The 20,708-nt window shown below is 42.0% G+C and overlaps 2 protein-coding genes across 3 annotated transcripts; both read right to left on the bottom strand.

Annotated features, from left to right (window-relative positions):
* Positions 1-7,621: 7,621 nt before the first annotated feature.
* On the bottom strand, positions 7,622-14,251 carry LOC115140819 (zinc finger protein 501-like). Of its 2 annotated transcripts, XM_065027926.1 has the most exons (4): positions 13,779-14,251; positions 11,426-11,704; positions 11,238-11,325; positions 7,622-11,058 (listed from the first exon to the last, which is right to left on the bottom strand). In XM_065027926.1, exons 2-4 carry the CDS (start codon positions 11,660-11,662, stop codon positions 9,611-9,613), a joined length of 1,773 nt encoding a protein of 590 aa, XP_064883998.1. In that variant the 5' UTR covers positions 11,663-11,704; positions 13,779-14,251; the 3' UTR covers positions 7,622-9,610. The 2 variants fall into 2 exon arrangements, with proteins under 2 accessions (XP_064883998.1, XP_064883999.1); XM_065027927.1 differs by lacking the exon at positions 13,779-14,251 and having other exon boundaries at positions 11,182-11,350; positions 11,426-11,515.
* Positions 14,252-15,112: 861 nt separating this feature from the next.
* LOC135575206 (multiple epidermal growth factor-like domains protein 8) lies at positions 15,113-20,684 on the bottom strand. The gene is made up of 2 exons (XM_065027925.1): positions 18,512-20,684; positions 15,113-17,317 (listed from the first exon to the last, which is right to left on the bottom strand). The coding sequence occupies exon 2, from the start codon at positions 17,129-17,131 to the stop codon at positions 16,388-16,390; it is 744 nt and encodes a 247-aa protein (XP_064883997.1). The 5' UTR covers positions 17,132-17,317; positions 18,512-20,684; the 3' UTR covers positions 15,113-16,387.
* Between the last annotated feature and the right edge of the window lie 24 nt (positions 20,685-20,708).

The raw sequence follows: 20,708 nt of genomic DNA, 5'->3' as shown, positions 1-20,708 counted from the left end.
AAGAGATACATCTGGGTGGTCCCGAGCGATTCACCGAAATGTAAAAAGAAAAAAACAACAACAACAACTAAATGACCAACATCGGTTCAATTATTCTAATTCAATTATTGTTTTTAAAATATGAGCTCAATGCACATGTAACAGTATAACTTTAGACCGTCCCCTCGCCCGAACCAGGGACCCTATGCACACATCAATAACAGTCACCCTCGAAGCATCGTTACCCATAGCTCCACAAAAGCCGCGGCCCTTGCAGAGCAAGGGGAACCACTACTTCAAGGGCTCAGAGCAGGGGACGTCACCGATTGAAACGCTATTTAGCGCGAACCACCGCTAACTAAGCTAGCTGTTTCACATCCGTTACACACAGTTTCTCTAGAGATTAATCAGATCAAGCCCAAACTGTGCAATTAGTATGGAGTTGTAGTGTCCAAATAGTTTACATAGTTTTGCAGAGAAAACATGGTAATTAACTGCAATGACCATAATCCATTGCATACCTACTTGTCCGGTACGTTTCTTCTAAGCCTGCTACGTAAAAGAGAGAAGAATGCACAATCGAGAAGGATGGAGAGCAGTTGCTTCGAGAGGTATCTTTACATGAAAATACACGATCTAAGTGATTGATAGTTGGTAATCAGCAGTCATAAAAGTATGCCTTATTTCCTTTTAATACTACTAAAATAGCAATTCTGTCAGAAAATAGGCAGCAGCTCTATAGAGATGAAATGATGACTTGGAATGTAATAAAGTCATAATAATAATAAAGTGTAATATACACATATTTTATTAAAGTAAAGTCATGTGAATAAATTAGGGTTAATAAGTGATAAGCAGTAATGGGCATCAACTGACTTTCATTAATTGTTATATTCTGTGTTACAGCATTCAAATCACAATGCTTAGTGCATTTAATGTTTTAAAAAATTATCCAAACTGAAAACAGTTAATTTTTTAAATATTATAATTGAAACAGAACCGACCGCAAAAGCACTAATCACTCAGCACTATACCTGGGTCACAGGAGATTAACTGTGTAGTGTTTGACATGAGTTAAGACTCTTACAGGGTTAAACTGCAGTGTTGGGAGTAGACTGAAGTGTGTATGAACACTATGTCCTACCTCCACTGTTGTCTTCATCCCTCCTGGCATCTGTCTCTTCCTTCACCAAACACACTTTAGTATCTCTCAGAAGAGTCTTAACCACCACTTTATGGATTAGATAGATGAAGAAAACAGTATGCATTAACCAACAGTCTAAACACTCTTGTCTAGTTATTAACTATCACATGTTTGGAAAGACTAACTCTTCTGACCTTAGACAATCTTGTTAGCATCACTAGAGGACTCCATGATATTTCACTACACAGGGTCGGTTGGTTGGATGTAGTTTGATGTTGCTTGACATGCTTCTTCAGCAAGAAAAGTTTGGAACAGTCACCTATTTCCTTCTGCTCAAAGTTTCTTGGTTCATTTTTTTATTTGGATGGAATTCAAAGTAACCCCATTCATTTTGAACTGTTTAGTCCTCTTGGTTATGTTAACTTTTTCCAGGTGTGTTCTCATAGAAGCTTTTCTTAGGTCTCTATTTATGTAGTGTTGTCTCTCTTGTCACAATGTGTTTTTTTTTTGTCCCATATTATCAATCTACACACAATACCCCATAATGACTAAGCAAAAACAGGTTTTTAGACATTTTTGCAAATATATTACAAATAAAAAACGGAAATATCACATTTACAGAAGTATTCAGACCCTTTGCGATGAGAGGCAAAATTTAGCTCATGTGCATCCTGTTTCCATTGATCATCCTTCAAATGCTTCTACAACTTGATTGGAGTTCACCTGTGGTAAATTCAATTGATGGTACATGATTTGGGAAGGTCAGTACAGGTGCATCAAAGCTGGGACAGAGAATGAAAAATAGCTTCTCTCAAGGCCATCAGACTGTTAAACAGCCATCACTAACTGCCTACATACAGACTTGATTATTAATGCCACTTTAATAATGATTAAGGGTTACATATTTTGGGGAATATTCAGAGGTGGAAACTTTTTGTGGGAATTAACCAGAATATATGGGAATTAACGGAAATATAAGTAAATTAATATTAATACTATTTCAATGTAGATGTTTTTTGCATTGGATATATTTACCCAATCATTTGGAGACAGGAACATAAACCTTTTACCTTATAAGCAGACATAATTGCAAATGATAAATCATTCCAATAGAAAATAAAAATAAAATGTTAGGAATTTAACTTTAATTAAATGAGTGGACTCTTCACATGGGATGATTTCACTGAACAACAAAAGAAAGTGAATATTGAATGATCCCCAATGATCCATCACATCTCCCATAAACGATTTCAACATGCATCTCTAAAATGATAGTTTCTAGACTAAAGCTTTGCTTGTCTTCCTCTCAGGCTTCCATGTCTTGTCCTTGGACCTCCTCAATGTGTAGCTCTTGAACATCAGATTCTGAGGCCTCATCTTCACAGTCACTTTCCAACCCTGTTGAGGATGGCTCTTTGTCAGGCTCAAAAAGCCTCAAATTTGCCCGGATGGCCACCAATTTTCCAACCCTTGTATTGGTCAGCCTGTTGCGTGCTTTGGTGTGTGTGTTCCCAAACAAGGACCAGTTGTGCTCTGAGGCGGCTGATGTTGGTGGGATTTGGAGGATGATGGAGGCAACAGGGGAACGAGCCTCAGATCCACAAAGTCCCTTCCACCAGGTGGCTGATGAGAGATGTTGGTGTAGCCGATGTGAAATGACTAGCTAGTTCGCGGTGGTGCTCGCTAGTGGCGTTTCAATCGGTGACGTCACTTGCTCTGAGACCTTGAAGTAGTGGTTACCCTTGCTCTGCAAGGACCGCAGCTTTTGTGGAGCGATGGGTAACGATGCTTCGAGGGTGACTGTTGACGTGTGCAGAGCGTCCCAGGTTCACGCCCAGGTCGGGGCGAGGGGACGGACGTAAAGTCTATACTGTTACATTGGCATGACTGCCATATTGCATCTCCATTCTAAAGCCCTTGCTTGGAAGTGTACTTCGCCAGACTGCCAAGAACCTTGCCCTCATCCAGGCCAAGGTTGAGAGACACGGTAGTGATGACACCATAGGCCTTGTTGATCTCTGCAGCAGACATGATGCTCTTGCCAGCATACTTGGGGTTCAACTTGTACACTGTGGCATGTATGGGCTTCAGGCAGAAGTCTTCACGCTTTTTGATGTATTTCAGAACTGCAGTTTCCTCTGCTTGGAGCAGCAGTGAAGTGGGCAGGGCAGTATGGATTTCTTCTCTTACATCTGCAGCAGAGTCTGAACATAAGACAGGATGGCATTGTCTCCCTCAATCCGTGCAATGGCTACTGCTATAGTTTTCAGGCTGCTTACCACTCTCTCCCAAAATAGATCATCCAGGAGGATCCTCGATGGGGCTGTCCATATCGGCAGACTGTGATATGGCCATTTCTTGAGAAACTCCTCCCCCTCCAGAAGACTGTCAAACATGATGACAACACCACCCCAACGGGTGTTGCTGGGCAGCTTCAATGTGGTGCTCTTATTCTTCTCACTTCTCACTGCTTGGTGAGGTAGATTGCTGCTGTAACTTGATGAACCTACACATACCTAACCATTTCCTTGGCTCTTTTGTAGAGTGTATCCATTGTTTTCAGTACCACAATGTCCTTGAGGAGCAGATTCAATACATGAGCAGCACAGCCACTGGGTGTAACGTGAGGGTAGGACTCCTCCACTTTAGAAAAAGCGGCCTTCATGTTTGCAGCCTTGTCTGTTACCAGTGCAAATACCTTCTGTGGTCCAAGGTCATTGATGACTGCCTTCAGCTCATCTGCAATGTAGAGACTAGTGTGTCTGTTGTCCCTTGTGTCTGTGCTCTTGTAGAATACTGGTTGAGGGGTGGAGATGATATAGCTAATTATTCCTTGCCACGTACATTCAACCACCCATCAGAGATGATTGCTACACAGTCTGCTTTGTCTATGATTTGCTTGACCTTCACCTGAACTTTGGTTGGAGGGGTGTATGCTGGGTGAAGTACATTCAGAAATCTCTTCCAATACACATTGCCTGTGAGCATCAGAGGTGAACCAGTTGTATACACAGCTTGAGCAAGACATTCAACAGCATTTCTCTGACTACGTTCCTCCATTGAGTAAAAAAAAACTTCTGATTCCAGGAGGACCATGAGCTGTTGCTATTGATAAGGTGTCTGATTTATCATTTTCACCTCTACTAGAAGTAGAGGGACTTTTGTCAGAGATTGCTTGTTGTGAGCTCTGAGGGAACTTTATGCACTTGGCCAGATGATTCTGCATCTTTGATGCATTATTCACATATGATTTGTCACAGTATTTGCAAATGTACACAGCTTTTCCTTCTACATTAGCTGCAGTGAAATGTCTCCACACATCAGATAGTGCCCGTGGCATTTTCCTGTAAATATGATAAAAAAATGAATAAAAAAATACAATTCCATGTACAGATAAATAGTGAAGCAGTTAGATTAAACAACCCACACGTTAACAAGTTAGAAATTATATGAACACACTTTGCTGTAGGCTACTATTTACTAGTTATTAACAAAAAAATCATGTATATCATATCAAATATATTCACCCCACCTAGTATTGTAATCAAAACTTACCAGAAAGCATGTAGTCCTTGGCTCAGACAGTGTAGTAGTGTGGGCACAATAGCATCTCATTAGTGTGCAATATCTTGAGGATCAGCTGTACATGTGATGGGAGAGTGCACTGCACATGTGATGGAAGAATACACTGCATGCAGAGGGTTGTCATTCCATTGAATTGGGGATAGATGAACCAAAATATGCCACAAGACCTAGAATTGCCTGTTTACATATCTTGCACTACTCATCCCAGATGTACAGTTGAAGTTGGAAGTTTACATACACCTTAGCAAAATACATTTAAACTCTGTTTTTCACAATTACTGACAATTAATCCTAGTAAAAAGTTCCGGTCTTAGGTCAGTTAGGATCACCACTTTATATTAAGGATGTTAAATGTCAGAATAATAGTAGAGAGAATGATTTATTTCAGCTTTTATTTATTTTATCACATTCAAAGTGGGTCAGAAGTTTGCATACACTCAATTAGTATTTGGTAGCATTGCCTTTAAATTGTTTAACTTGGGTCAAACGTTTCAGGTAGCCTTCCACACGCTTCCCACAATAAGTTGTGTGAATGTTGGCCCATTCCCCCTGAAAGAGCTGGTGTAACAGAGTCAGTCAGGTTTGTAGGCCTCCTTGCTCGCACACACTTTTTCAGTTCTGCCCACAAATCTTTTATGGGATTGAGGTCAGGGCTTTGTTGTCCTTAAGCCATTTTGCCACTTTGGAAGTATGCTTGGGGTCATTGTCTATTTGGAAGACCCATTTGCGACCAAGCTTTAACTTCCTGACTGATGTCTTGAAATGGTGCTTCAATATATCCACGTAAATTTCCTCCCTCATGATGCCATCTATTTTGTGATGTGCACCAGTCCCTCCTGCAGCAAAGCACCCCCACAACATGATGCTGCCACCCCCGTGCTTCACGGTTGGGATGGTGTTCTTCGGCTTGGAAGCCTCCCTCTTTTTCCTCCAAACATAACGATGGTCATTATGCCCAAACAGTTCTATTTTTGTTTCATTAGACCAGAGGACAATTCTACAAAAAGTAAGATCTTCGTCCCCATGTGCAGTTGCAAACCGTAGTGTTTTTTTTTATGGCGGTTTTGGAGCAGTGGCTTCTTCCTTGCTGAGCGGCTTTTCAGGTTATGTTGATACGGGACCTGTTTTACTGTGGATATAGATATTTTTGTACCTGTTTCCTCCAGCATCTTCACAAGGTCCTTTGCTGTTTTTCGGCGATTGATTTGCACACCAAAGTACGTTCATCTCTAGGAGACAGAACGCGTCTCCTTCCTAAGCGGTATGACGGCTGCGTGATCCCATGTTGTTTATACTTGCATACTATTGTTTGTACAGATGAACGTGGTACCTTCAGGTGTTTGGAAATTGCTCCTAAGGATGAACCAGACACGTGGAGGCCTACAATTGTTTTCTGAGGTCTTGGCTGATTTATTTAGATTTTTCCATGATGTCAAGCAAAGAGGCACTCAGTTTGAAGGTAGGCCTTGAAATAGTTCCACATCTACACCTCAAATTATGTCAATTAGCCTATCAGAAGCTTCTAAAGCCATGACATAATTTTCTGGAACTTTCCAAACGGTTTAAAGACACAGTCAACTTAGTGTATGTGAACTTCTGACCCACTGGAATTGTGATACAGTGAATGTATAAGTGAAATAATCTGTAAACAATTGTTGGAAAAATTACTTGTCATGCACAAAGTAGATGTCCTAACCTACTTGCCAAAACTATAGTTTGTTAACAAGAAAATTGTGGAGTGGTTGAAAAACGAGTTTATGACTCCAACCTAAGTCTACGCCGGTTGGTCATGGCCCATCCACATATATTTTTTTAACATATTCTTATTACATCCCTTTAGTTAAATCTGTATTAGGTAGTTGTGGAATTGTCAGATTACTTGCTAGATATTACTACACTGTTCGAACTAGAAGCACAAGAACTTTGCTCCACTCGCAATCTGCTAACCATGTGTATGTGAACAATAAAATGTTTTTTTATTTATATAAGGTCCCACAGTTGACAGCACATGTCAGAGCAAAAACCAAGCCCTGATGTGGAAGGAATTGTCCGTAGTTCCGACAGGATTGTGTCAAGGCACAGATCTGGGGAAGGGTACCAAAAAAATGTCTGCAGCGACCCTAAGCACACAGCCAAGACAACCCAGGAGTGGTTTCGCGACAAGTCTTTGAATGTCCTTGAGTGGCCCGGCCGGAACCCGGACTTGAACCCCGACCTAACATATCTGGAGACCTAAAAATAGCTGTGCAACGATGCGCCCCAAACAACCGGACACAGCTTGAAACCACTTGAGAGGATCTGCAGAGAAAGAATGGGAGAAATTCCCCAAATACAGGTGTGCCAAGCTTGTAGCGTCATACCCAAGAAGACTCAAGGCTGTAATCACTGCCAAAGATGTTTCAACAAAGTATTGAGTAACAGGTCTGAATACATATGTGATTACATTTTTTCTTTCTCTTTGCAAACATTTCTAACAACCTTTTTTACTTTGTCGTTATGGGGTAGTGTTTAATTGAGGAAAAACTATTTCAGACATTTTATAAGGCTGTAAAGTAAATGTGGAAAAAGTGAATGAGTCCGAATACTTTCCTGAATGCACTGTATATACACACAAAACACACAGAGAAAGAATACTACATGTTTGGTGATGTAATAAAAATCACAGCTAGTGCACAGTGCTAGAGATGCGTCACTACAGACCCTGGTTCGATCCCAGGCTGTATCAAACCAGCCGTGAGCAGGAGTCCCATAGGGCGGCGCACAATTGGCCAGCATTGTCCGGGTTAGGGGAGAGTTTGGGCGTCAATGTAAAATAAGAATTTGTTCTTTACTGATTTGTCTAGTTAAAAGGTTAAATAATCAAAGATCACAACAAAAAAAGCAATACAGGCTTCTGGACTGAAACAAATCATGTGGTTTCGATGTAATTTACTTTAATTAAATGGCATGTTTATAACAATAGTATCAGAGTTACCTTTACATAAATTATCCTCTTGTTCCAAATCAAGGAATACACTACAAACACAAAGCAAAGAAAACTGACAATCTTTCAGAATTTATTATCGCCTACTGATCATCAGGACAATCAGTCATAAAACCATTGAATAAAAAAATTGAATAAACTGGTGTTTATAACCTCTTAGACATAAGGTCCCTTGTTTGGGGGACCTGTGTGGTTCTGGTACCAGTTCCGACCCTGCGTGATGTAGGATGTGAAATCTAACACCACTTGAAGCTGGGATGTCCCTTCTATCATTTCAATCACTCTTCTAACTGTCCAACTCCTGGCTGAACCCTATATCACATCTACTGACAAAGCACATGCCTGCAATCCTTACATCATAGCGCAGCAGGAGAGTGATTTCATTACAGTAGCACATTAAGAGATCGATTTATAGCCAATAATCTAAAACAATTAATACATTTTAAACAAAAAATATTAACATGGAGAGTTCCTAACAAGTTCATGAAGGCAATCTAGAGCGCTGTGAAACTTCCACAGCGATGGGGGCAAACACTTTGATCAAGAGAAACCTGTAGAAAATATGCACGTTCTCTAACACTAAACATACATTTCAAGCATTATTCATACAATTTTGTTGAAAAGGAAATCCATAACATATTTGTACTGTGTACTTGAGCGTGTGTCCTCAAAATTGACCTCAGCAATTTAACTTCAATTTTTTGACCAGAAGTGAGATTACCTTTCTTTGAGTATGCAACATTACTAGTTATCATTTATGGCCCTCATGATAACTACTTTTGGGGATTATGTAGCTTACATTGAACTGGTTAAACGCAAACTTCCATAAAACAAAAGAGCAATAATATTAACAAAAGAGCTCCAAAAGTATTGGGACAGTGAATTATGTTTTGTTCTTTTGGCTCTGTACCTCCAGACGTTGTATTTGAAATGATACAATGATTATTAGGTTAAAGTGTAGACCGTCAGCTTTAATTAGTATTTTTATCCATATGAACAGTTTAGAAATGACACTTTTTGAACATAATCCCCTAAAATGGGGGGGGGGGGGCTTAAAGAATTGGTACAAATTCCTTGTGTGGTAAAAGTAGTCAAAAGTGTAGTATTTGGTCCCATTGTCCTAGCACATATTGACTACAACAAGGTTGTTACTCTACAAACTTGTTTGATGCTATAATGATTACAGATAGTCCTGAATAATGAGTGACAAAGCTAGAGTACAGACGCACAAGTATCATACCCCCAAGACATGCTAACATCTTACCATTACAATAACAGGGGAGGTTAGCATTTTGAGGGGGTATGATATTTATGCCTCTAACTTTCACTCATTAATCACAATTCATTCAGTTTTATCCGTAATCATGGTAGCCACTAATATAGAAGACATACACTATTCTAATTTATAATAAAAGTGACAATACAATATTTACCATTAATTTCTATTGAGCACAAAATACCCTGACACACAACCAAAACAAACAGCAAACGCATCCAGTCAAGCTTAATGTAAGCATTGCATGCTGGGAATATGGGACCAAATAATGTAACCATTCCCTTAAGTTAAAAATGGGGCGGAATATGTACAAAAAATCCTGTTCTTTCTGAGCGGTTCACCCGATATGGATGAAAATGCCCTCAAATTAAAGCGGAGTCTGCACTTTAACCTCAGTCGTTGTATAATTTCAAATCCAAAGTGCTGCAGGAGAAACAAAACTTGTCACTGTCCCAATACATGGAGCTCACTGTGACCCAACTGGAGGATTGTTAAAACATTGCAGCGTTATCATAAACATGGGGCAAAATTTAGTTAGAATGATGTCACATCGATCATTGACAAAAGAGATCAGACTCCCCTCCATTTAATTCATAAGAGTAACAGAGTTTCATAAAAGGTGCTATGTTAATATACATCATTATCATTTAGGTTTATGACGTCTAAGCAGGTGTTTGGAGAGGTTGGACTTGCGAGCAAAGCTGAGAAAGCAGTGGGGGCAGGAATAACGTTTCCCCTTGTGGATTTTCATGTGGCCGTTCACATGACTCTGTTCATAAAAGCTTTTCCCACACTCTTGGCAGGAGTATGGCTTTACGTCACGGTGAGTGTGGGTCCTCATGTGCAGGGTCAGAGAAGCAGAGCAGATAAAGCGTTTGTGGCATTCAGAACATTCAAATGGCCTCTCCCCAGTGTGGAGGCGCTTGTGTTTGGTTAGATCTCCAGACTGAGTGAAGCTTTTACTGCACTCGGTACAGGTGTATGGTTTCTCACCTGTGTGAGTGCGCTGGTGGTTCTTCAGGTGGTCGAGTCGGGCAAACTGCTTGTCACACACTGTGCAGTGGTAAGGCCTCTCACCGGTGTGTGAGCGCAGGTGTATGTTCAGCACCCCAATCCTTATGAATTTCTGCCCACAAACCCCACAATGGTAGTTTTTCTGGTTGCTGTGGATCTTCAGATGAGTCTTCAGATAACCTTTGTCAGCAAAGTCTTTACCACAGACAGTACATTTGAAAGGTCTCTCCCCGGAGTGTGTGCGCAGGTGAAGCTTCAGACTCTCCCTGTATGCAAACTTCCTGTCACATTGGGAGCAGGAATACTTCCTCTCACCAGAGTGAACAGTCATGTGCTTCCTGAGGAGCGACTTCTGTTTGAAAGCCTTCCCACAGTCCTGACATTTGAATGGCTTGACCCCATTGTGTATTAACAAGTGATAACGGTAAGCGCTGGTATCTGAGAAGCGCTTGCCACACTCCTTGCAGACATAAGGCTTTTCTCCAGTGTGGATGCGCATGTGAGTGTTCAGGCTCGTAGGAGTAGTGAGGATCTTTCCACAATCCAAGCATTGGAAGCCGACTTCCTTAATGACCATCTGTTTAGCGTCCTTAGGTTTATTGCCCTCTGGTTCGTGACACCGGTGAGGCCCGAGGCCCCAGCAATTCTCAAAGCTCTTCTCACAGTCTGCGCAACTGATGTGTCCATTGGTGAGAACAACGGCCATTTTGTGCAAACTCTTGCAGTGCTTCAGCAGGCTGCCCAGGTACTTGAATCTGCGGGAGCACTGTGGGCAGGTGTGGAATATCTCCTGTACCCTGTGGGGACGGCCAGTTCTCCGGGGAGGGGCAGGTTTCTGGGGACGGGCAGAGGGGTGGGCCTGGCGGGTGTGGATGTCTAGCTGTCGTGGTGTATGGAACATGCAGCTACAGTGGGCACAGCTGTGTGTGGGGCCGTACACTCTTTTACTCTTTGAGACTTGGCTTCTCAACATGGCCAGGTACTGCTTCTGGTGTTTGGTCTTGATGTGGTTCTCCAGGAAGTAACAGTCAGTAAAGGAGATGGTGCAGTGTGGACAAGGAAAGAACTGAGGAGAACCTGAGAGTGAGGGATAGAGGGAGAAGAGATGGGTACGATAAGAGGGGAGAAAAAAATGGCAAATGTAATTTCTCATTCAATAGTCCTTGCCAATATTAATATGAATGTTCCAGTAACCATCACCCATTTAAACTGCACTGTTGGGAGTAGACTGGAGTATGTTAAACAGTATGTCCTGCCTCCATGGTTGTCTTCATCCCTCCTGACATCCGTCACCTCCTTCACCAAACAAACTTTAATGTCTCTCAGAAGTGTCTTAACCACCACCTTATGGATTAGAAAGATACAGAAACTACAAGTATGTATTAACAATCTTAATGATCTTACCACAATACTAGGCACATTAGAAAACACTAATCCTACTTACCTCAGCCAACCTGGTTAGCACTACCACAGGATCCTTGTGGAGTGGACTAGAATCTGAATGAGTTGAACTGGTGCTCTTTGAGAGTGCTTGGGTACAATCTGATTCATCTCTGCTGGTGGAGTCATCACCTGACTGTGGGTCATGTTCTGTTTGTGTTATACCCACGTTTCCATGGCGTTTAGTCCCCATGTTTTTTTTGTGCAGTGGCGTAGTTTTTGAACGTTGTTTGATCTTCATCTTGTTGACTAAAGTGCCTCTAATATCCTACTTACTGACATTCTGAGTGAAAAGAGAAGCAGTTTCAGGCTGATGCTCATGAACAAAGATGAGCTAGACTAGGTCAGGAAACGTAAGGGAAACTCTTTTCATGGCACTTCGACATTTGTGTGACTTTTTCGTAGCAGGTTAGGAGAACTTAGACAGCAGGCTAGGATAATTAAGGTAGCAGGTTAGGAGACTGTGGTTAAGGTTAGGAAAAATCTTTCCTTACCTGCTATGAAAATCACTGTATCGAAGTGCCATGAAAAGAGTATCCAGGACCAAAACAGCCTATACACACAGAAACACTGCAGACTTAGGCCGCTAGGCAATGATGACTACACACAATGGCACAGGCTTTTATTTGATTAAATCACTACATAATAGGCCATTAGAGACAGGATTGTATTTGAGCAAGGCATCTACATTGAACAAAAATATAAAGGCAAAAAAGTGTTGGTCCTATGTTTCATGAGCTAAAATAAAAAAATTGAATTTTCCATGTGTACAAAATGCTCATTTCCCAAAAAGAAATTGCACAAATGTTTGATTATATTTAGCAGACACTTATCCAGAGCGACTTAGTCATGAGTGCATATATTTCAGTTTTTTTCCCTCTGTACTGGTCCCCTGTGGGAATTGAGCCCACAACCCTGGTGTTAAAAGCAACCTGCTCAACCAACTGAGACACGTGGGACCATACACATGATCATTACACAGGCGCACCTTGTGCTGGGGACAATAAGAGGCCACTAAAAGGTTCAGTTTTGTCATACAACAATACCACAGGTGTCTCAAGTTGAGGAAGCGTGATATTGGTTTCAACTGTACCGGGCAGATGGCAGACAGCGTGTACGGTGTGTGGGTGAGCAGTTTGCCGATTTCAACGTGCCCCATGGTGGCGGTGGGGTTATGGCATGGGCAGACATAAGCTACAGACAATCACAACTTCATTTTATCTTTGGCAATTTGAATGCAGAGAGATACCATGACAAGATCCTGGGGCACGTTGTAGTGCCATTCATGCACCACATTCACCTCATGTTTCTGCACGGCCCCATGACATAAAGATCTGTACACAATTCCTAGAAGCTGAAAATGTCCCAGTTCTTCCATATCATGAATACTCAGACATGTCACCCAATGAGGCTGTTTGGGATGATCTGGATCGTTGTATATGACAGTGTGTTCCAGTTCCAGCCAATATCCAGCAACTTCACACAGCCATTGAAGACGTGTGGGACAACATTCCACAGGCCACAATCAACAGCCGGATCAAGGATCAACTATACGAAGGTGGTGTGTCGCACTACATGAGGCAAATGGTGGCAACACCAAATAGACTGGTTCTGATACACCTTTTTTGTATGTATCTGACCAGACAAATATCGGTATTCTCAGTCAAGCAAAATTAATCGATTAGAGCCCAATTAATTTATTGCCATTGACCGATTCCCTTATAACTCAGTTAAATCTTCGAAATGGTTGTATGTTCAGTGTATTTTCTTAATACACACAGCTTTGCATAGTTAATTGTTTAATTCCAGCGTTCACTTCCAACATTTTAATCAATTCTTCATTTCCTGAACTAACGTCTAATCACTTACACACTAAGGTTTATTTTGCCATAGAATGCCGATTAAAATTTTCTGTAGTTATTACGACCGTTTTTACTAAAACGCCAGTAAGTCATCACTGAATAATTTAAACTCAACAAAACATTAAAGTGTTTAACCGGAATGGTTTACCTAGTGTTATTTGAAACAGGCGTATATTTGCCGTTGCTCAGTTATTAAAGAGAGACAGGCAGCTATTTCAAACGGCGTTTAATAGAAGTTACGGTTAAAACTGTCTAGAATCTAGCTAGAAGATGGAATTAGTTGAAAACGGCGAGTTAGCTACAAAAACACATCACGTGGCGTGGTTTTGGTGAAACTTGGATAAACCAAATTACGCAGCTTCCTACTTAGCTTATTTAGCTACAATTGACAACGGTCACCCACCTAACGTTCGACTTCGTTATAAAGATATCAACGATGTGAGTAAACATTTGTTTTCTACACCAAACATTCACGGGCAAAATAACTTCACTTACCTTCTTCGATTCAAACCAAACACAGTGACCGGAAGAATTCTGTTTGCACTTCCTTGGCGTGGGTGTAGATTGACCAATCAGGTAATCATGTAGAAAGTTGTCTGCTGATTGATGAGGATTTTAAAAGAGACACTCGCAGAAAAGTGTGGGTACCTACTGACCTGAAAACAATGAGCCAATATAATCTAAATCTGACCCTTAACCTAATTGTAACCAATTCTGAAATTAAATAGCCTATCGCTTTGCAGGCCAGCAGTGTCCATTATAGGGTGCGTTCGTATTGCACTCTGGAGGGCGTATCTAAATTCAGAATATTTGCTTATTTTTTTGTTAAATTTAACCCTTTTTACTTGCTCTAGCAGAGCTGGTTATGCGGTTTTAATGTTATCCAGAGCGTTGGTGACTGTAACTGTGCTGCTGGCAACAACTGAATTAAGCTTTTTTTTGCCGTTGTTTGCTGACACCGGCCCTATTCAACCGGTGTTGAGCCCCGTAAATTCATCAGTTATAGAGCGAATTTTCGAACGCCTTTATACATTTAAAAAAAAAAGAAAAGCCTATAGTCGTCCCCCACTAATGACGTAACATGATAAAATGGTCTTCAACCAAAGAATTGGACGCTAATTGTTTGTAATTTATGTATGCTTGTGTTCCCTCACGTGCTTTATGTATTGATTTGTTGTTAATAAAAAATTAAATTAAAAAATAAAATAAAAGAAATAATTTGACGCTATTTCAATGACATGTGTTGAAATGACATGAATTGCATAACATTAGTCCACCTCAACCGATGTCTCTCTTATTCTATGCACAAGAAAACCAGAGGTGTGTCATCTTTCCTGGACTTTTAATATTGTCACCTACTACTCATTACCAGGACAAGGAGTCTGCCAGGCAACCATCTTCTGTACATCACTGTTCCCTAATTTTAAAAAAACGAGTAAATAAAAAATGTTTTAAAAAAAAGGGTTAAAAAAAACGTAAACTAACAAACAAATACAAGAACAATGTAACCCGTCTAATAATGCTTGTGCCCAGACTCGAAGGTAACTGAAGTTAGTGCTTCAATTTTCCTTAATTAGGAGCAATGCTACTAAACAGGAAAGCTGTTATTTTTGTTATATATTTGATTAAATACATGTAAATGAGAAATCTATCTGAATTACCAATCATTTTGTAGTCTAATGGTTGTTTTGTGTAGTGTATCCAGTAGCACCATTCAGATTGTTCCAAAATAATGGGGGGATTCATCTTGTAGTGAGTCATATGAGAAACTGAAGAAAATGTTCTTCTTAAGAGTGCAAAAACATCTAACAAAATGTAACACACAATCCTTGAAAATAAAACAACTTTTTCATTCATGTTATCTTTCACCAGGAAGATGGAGCTTTGCACATATTTTGTCCCTTTCCTTTGTCTCCATTATAATCTGACATCATTTCCATACAATGTTTTGTTCCACATAATGTAATTGTTTTCTTGTTCCATTTGTCACAAGACAAATCACAAAAATAATTACGATTTAATCAAAGCTCTCACTGGCTGATAAAATCATCCAATCGAGAGAGCCAAAATAAAAAAAAGGCATATAAGTTAACATACAGTTCATATCAAATAACTGAAAAAATAAACTAAACAATACATAGTGTGTTATGTTATCCACTCATAAAATGGCTACAGGGACAGAAGTCTGATAACCTAGTTAAATCCTTCATTTGTAACAAAATCTATTTAAAACAGACATCAAATGTGTCAAAAGTTTTGCTTTGCTAAATATGTTCTCCATAAGCCTCACAATAGGAAACGATACACAACAGGATTGTTAAGTGTAGTTCACAAATGCAGAAGAACTGGAGACAGACGAGCAGAGAAACAAATACAACAGCAACCGATAAAGAACCATGTAACAGGTCCTGTGAATGAACATGTACAAATATATACTTCAGGTTTTGAGTGAATAAACAGACACGTAGCTTAAAAGCCTGCCATATATGAACTTATAATTAATTTCACTCATCATTACTGCCATGATATAAAAAAACATCTGACAAACAAGCATCACTTTCTTTATTCCTATCCTGTCAAATCGATGTTGCACATCCCCCCCTCTACATAGCCATGGTGGTGAGGTGCTGATGCCCTAGCAGGACTTTGCGCGCCCTTCCCGCCCCGGGGTGGCCCCCTCAAATGCCGTGACCACAGTACTTCTGGAGGTTTTGCCATAGTGTGACCAGGGCGGACCCCAGGCAGGCGCGGTTAGGGGCCAGGATACCCCCCGGCAGCTGGATGAGGACGGTGGCCACCCCGGCCATGCCGTCGTCCGTGGGCTCCAGGGTGATGGGCCCCACCTTGAAGGTGGAGTAGGAGAAGCCCATGAGCTGGGACAAGAAGGGGTCGGAGCGGCAGAAGTGCTGGTAGCCGCTGTGGGAGGATGGGTGATGGTGGGGGTGCGATGCAGTGGTGTTGGTGGGGACATAGTGGTGGGTGTTGAGGTAATGCAGGGGCAGGTGTTGCCCACTGTTGCCCCCTCCACCCAGGGTAAGGTGGTGGTGGACGGTGGGGCCGGAGCCTGGCTCGTGTTTGTAGGAGATGGCTCCAGCACGCCCCCTCTAACCAACTACAATGCCCCCCAGCCTGCCTTGCCAACGACAATGCCCCTCTGTGGAGGGCAGGTAGATGAGCTGGGGCTCCTCTGGCTCCAAATAGACAGTGAGCTTGGCGAAGGGCCTGGATGCCATCTTGGTCATTTCCTGGATATGACGCCTCTGCTCTCGGCGGAAGTCCATGAACTGCTTGATCTTCCAGAGGAGGACGCAGACGAAGAGGAAGAAGCAGGAGAAGAAAACAGAGAAGAAGACGAACAGGTCGATGTGAGCCTGGTCCTGGTGGAGGAAGAGCAGGCCCTGGGACTCGCCCCGTCTCTCCTCGGCGCCTACCCCGCGCAGGGCGATGTAGAAGCGGCTGGACTTCAGGGAGTGGACCTCATGGGGGAAGGTGATGACCACGAGATCACGGACACCTCGAACAATCAGCACCGTCTGGGGCTTCCACATCGTGATATAGGAGATGAGCCCCTCCACCTTGGCCTCCCGTACCTCTCTGTCTGCCCCTTGGGGCTTGGCGTGGAGCTGCAGGGGGGTGTTGGGGAGCATGGCCCCACCCAGGCTGGATGAGGAGTTGGCATACACCTTCATAGGTGACAGAGGTGTCTCCTTATCCCCTCCGCTCGCCCCACCTCGGGCCACCGACTCGTCCTCGATCTTGATGGCGTGGATGCCTGTGTGGAGGTCCACATCTACGATGAAGGTGTCATGGGAGTTGGACACGTACACCTCCACCTCCCGGGAGGTCATGTCGACGGTGACTCGGATGTCCACGTTGGTGAACTTTGGCTGGGCATCGAAGAAGACAGTGTGTCCCTTGGGCAGATTGCGGTTGGTGGGGGTCGACGCAAAACACTCATTGTCCACGTTGAACTGGCGGTAGCACTGGTGCTCATTTACTGGTGTGCCATTGAAGGAGTCTTTGCACTTGGCGCACTGCGTGGAGGATTCCAGAGAGGGAGAAGAAACAAGAAATACAAGTGCAAGAGAAATGCAGTTAAATGACATCCAAGATGGTATACCGATTCCTACACAGTGAGTGTCTAGCTTGCACATAAATCTCTTTAATTACTTGTTACTTTATTTCTTATTCGTATCCGTATTTTTTTTAACTGCATTGTTGGTTTGGAACTCGTAAGTAAGCATTTCACTATAAGGTGAACACAGTGAGAAGTGTAAGCCCCTGTATTTGGGGTTGGCAAGGGGATATGCCGAACCTTTCGGGAGTTCTGCAGGGGGAACAGCGCAGTGTGTCTGTCCCGGGACGAACACAAGAGGGCGCTAGACCACCCCAAGACCACCCTTTGGACCCAAACAGCATAATTAACTCACTGTCTGTTTTAGTTCATTTTTTGTTCTTTCCATCTTGCTTTGAGTTTATTATTAATCACACCTGTTGTATTCGGAGCATGTGATTAATAATAAACTCAAAGCAAGATGGAAAGAACATATAAATGAACTAAAACAGACATTGAGTCAATTTCCAAACAGAGTAGCAGCAGCTTGCATGTGAGTGGGTGTGTAGAGTCAGTATAAATGTATGTGCATATAATGTGTGAGTGAGCAGATGATGGAGTGAGTGTTTGTGTGTGTGTGTTGGAGTGACAGTGTGTGAGTGTGTAGGGCCCTGTGAGTGTGCAAATATTGAAATGAAAGGTCAATAAATATACAAGACAAACTCAGTCTGTGTAGTTATTTTGTTAGCTAATTATCAGTCTTATTGTTTGGGGATAGAAGCTGCTGAAGAGCCTGTTGGTGTCAGACTTGATGCCTTCCTTCCACACCTCCTAATATAGATGTCCTGGATGGCAGGGAGCTCGGCCCCAGTGATGTACTGGGCTGTCCCAAAACCCTCTGTAGCGCCATAAGATCGAGGTCGGTGCGATTGCCATACCAAGCAATGATGTAGCCAGTCAATATGCTCTCAATGGTACAGCTGTAGAACCTTTTTAGGATACTACGTATGTATACCAACTGAATATGTAGCCGTGTTTGCAGGACAGGTGGAGTGGTAGTACTGATGATTGTGATGATGTAATGATGATGAGGTTGTGTGTGTGTATTGCTGCTGAGGTATCCAAGTGCTACTTCTTCTGCCGTTAATGATGATTGTGACGTGTGGCTTCCTACCGGCTGAGAACGTAGCCCTGCTTGCAGGTGCAGTGGTATCCCTGGGTCAGGTCATGGCAGTCCTGGGTGACGTTACAGTGGTGGTGGCCGTTGGCACACTCATCCTCCTCTGGGCAGTGGAGGAAGGACCAGCTGCTGTTTATCTGGGGACACACTCCCTCACTCACACCTGACACATGCACGCACGCACACACACACAGGGGAAAGTGAGAAGAGGTAACTTGAAATAGTTATTGGGAGTAGAGAATATAACCCTAAATGATGGACAATGAAGTTATATTCTATAAAGCTCTTATATTTTATAAATATATATACACTACCGGCAAAAAGTTTTAGAACACATACTCATTTAAGGGTTTTTCTTTCATTTGTACTATTTTCTACATTGTAGAATAATAGTTTAGACATCAAAACTATGAAATAACACATATGGAATCATGTAGAAACCAAAGCAATCTGTGATCCAACTCAACCCAAACCATCTCTATTTGGTTGAGGTCGGGGGATCCTTCTTGGTAAAATTGCCCTTATACAGCCTGGAGTTGTGTTGGGTCATTGTCCTGTTGAAAAACAAATGATAGTCCCACCAAGCCCAAATAGCCATGCTGGTTAAATGTGCCTTGAATTCTAAATAAATGAGACAGTCACCAGCAAAGCACCCCAAACCATAACACCTCCATGCTTTAATGTGGGAAATACAGATGCGGAGATCATCCGTTCACCCACACCACGTCTCACAAAGACAGCGGTTGGAACCAAAAATATCCCATTTGGACTCCAGACCAAAGGACAAATTTCTACCGGTCTAACGTCCATTGCTCGTGTTTCTTATCTCAAGCAAGTCTCTTATTATTGGTGTCCTTTAGTAGTGGTTTAGTTACAGCAATTCAACCATGAAGTCCTGATTCACAGTCATCACTGAATAGTTGATGTTGAGATGTGTCTGCTAACTTGAACTCTGTGTAGCATTTATTTGGGCTGCAAGTTCTGAGGCTGGCAACTCTAATGAACATATCCTCTGCAGCAGAGGTAACTCTGGGTCTTCCATTCCTGTGGCGGTCCTCATGAGAGCCAGTTTCATCATAGCGCTTGATTGTTTTTGCGACTGCACTTGAAACTTTCAAAGTTCTTGAAATGTTCCTTATTGACTGACCTTCATGTCTTAAAGTAATGATGAGCTGTTCTTGCCATAATATGGACTTGGTCTTTTACCAAATAGGGCTTTCCTCTGTATACCCCCCATACCTTGTCACAACATAACTGATTGGCTCAAATGCATTAAGGAAAGAAATTCCACAAATGAACTTTTAAGGCACACCAGTTAATTGAAATGCATTCCAGGTGACAAGCTCATAAATCTGGTTGAGAGAATGGCAAGAGTGTGCAAAGCTGTTATCAAAGCCATTTGAAGAATCTCAAATATAAAACGTGTTTAACACTTTCTTGGTTACTACACGATTCCTTGTGTCATTTCAGTTGTCTTCACTATTACTCTACAATGTAGAAAAAAGTCAAAATAAAGAAAAAGCCTTGAATAGGTGTTCTAAAACTGACACACACACAGTGGACGAGGATCTATTATTCAATCTTAAACTATATTCTAAAGGTCTATTCAATTCTGTTCCCTTTAACGTCGAAGGCCTCGCCGCTGGCAGCACACCAGGGCCAGGTGATGCAGAGAGCACTGGGTGAGCAGGTGTTTGCCTAAACTGCTGCTCTTCGTGAATATTTTGCCACACTCCTTGCATTTGTAAGGTTTCTCTCCGGTGTGGGACATGCGCATGTGAGTGTTCAGGCTCATAGTTGTGAGGATCTTGCCACTCGGAGCAATGGAAGCCGACTTCCAGACATATCACAGGCTTAGTGTCCTTAGGTTTATTGCCCTCTGGTTCATGACACCGGTGAGGCCCCAGTCCCCAAAAATTCAGGTACAGGAATCTGCGGGCACACTGCACACTTATCCATTTTAGAGCAAGGTCGTAACGTAAAATGTGGAAAAAAGATACAGGTCCAAATACTTTCCGGAATGCCCTGTACATACACACAGAGAGAATGAATACTGCATGCTTGTCTACCATGTTCAAATGTTTGGTAATGCAATAAAAATAAACCAGTGCAGGTCAATGATGGCTTATGGACTGAAACAAATGTGGTCTCTATGTAAGTAACCTTCATTAAAAGTAATGTTTATAACAAT

This window comes from Oncorhynchus nerka, linkage group LG14 (genome assembly GCF_034236695.1).
Source record: "Oncorhynchus nerka isolate Pitt River linkage group LG14, Oner_Uvic_2.0, whole genome shotgun sequence".
Lineage (NCBI taxonomy): Eukaryota > Metazoa > Chordata > Actinopteri > Salmoniformes > Salmonidae > Oncorhynchus > Oncorhynchus nerka.
This window is presented reverse-complemented; position numbering and strand designations above follow the sequence as displayed.

Coding starts and splice junctions, on each gene's coding strand:
- LOC135575206 (XM_065027925.1), bottom strand. CDS start 17,131: ATGACCTCCCGGGAGGTGGAGGTGTACGTGTCCAACTCCCATGACACC.
- LOC115140819 (XM_065027926.1), bottom strand. CDS start 11,662: ATGAAGATCAAACAACGTTCAAAAACTACGCCACTGCACAAAAAAAAC. Junction 11,326..11,425: donor TGCTAACCAGGTTGGCTGAG/GTAAGTAGGATT, acceptor CTAATCCATAAG/GTGGTGGTTAAGACACTTCT. Junction 11,059..11,237: donor GGATGAAGACAACCATGGAG/GCAGGACATACT, acceptor CCTCACTCTCAG/GTTCTCCTCAGTTCTTTCCT.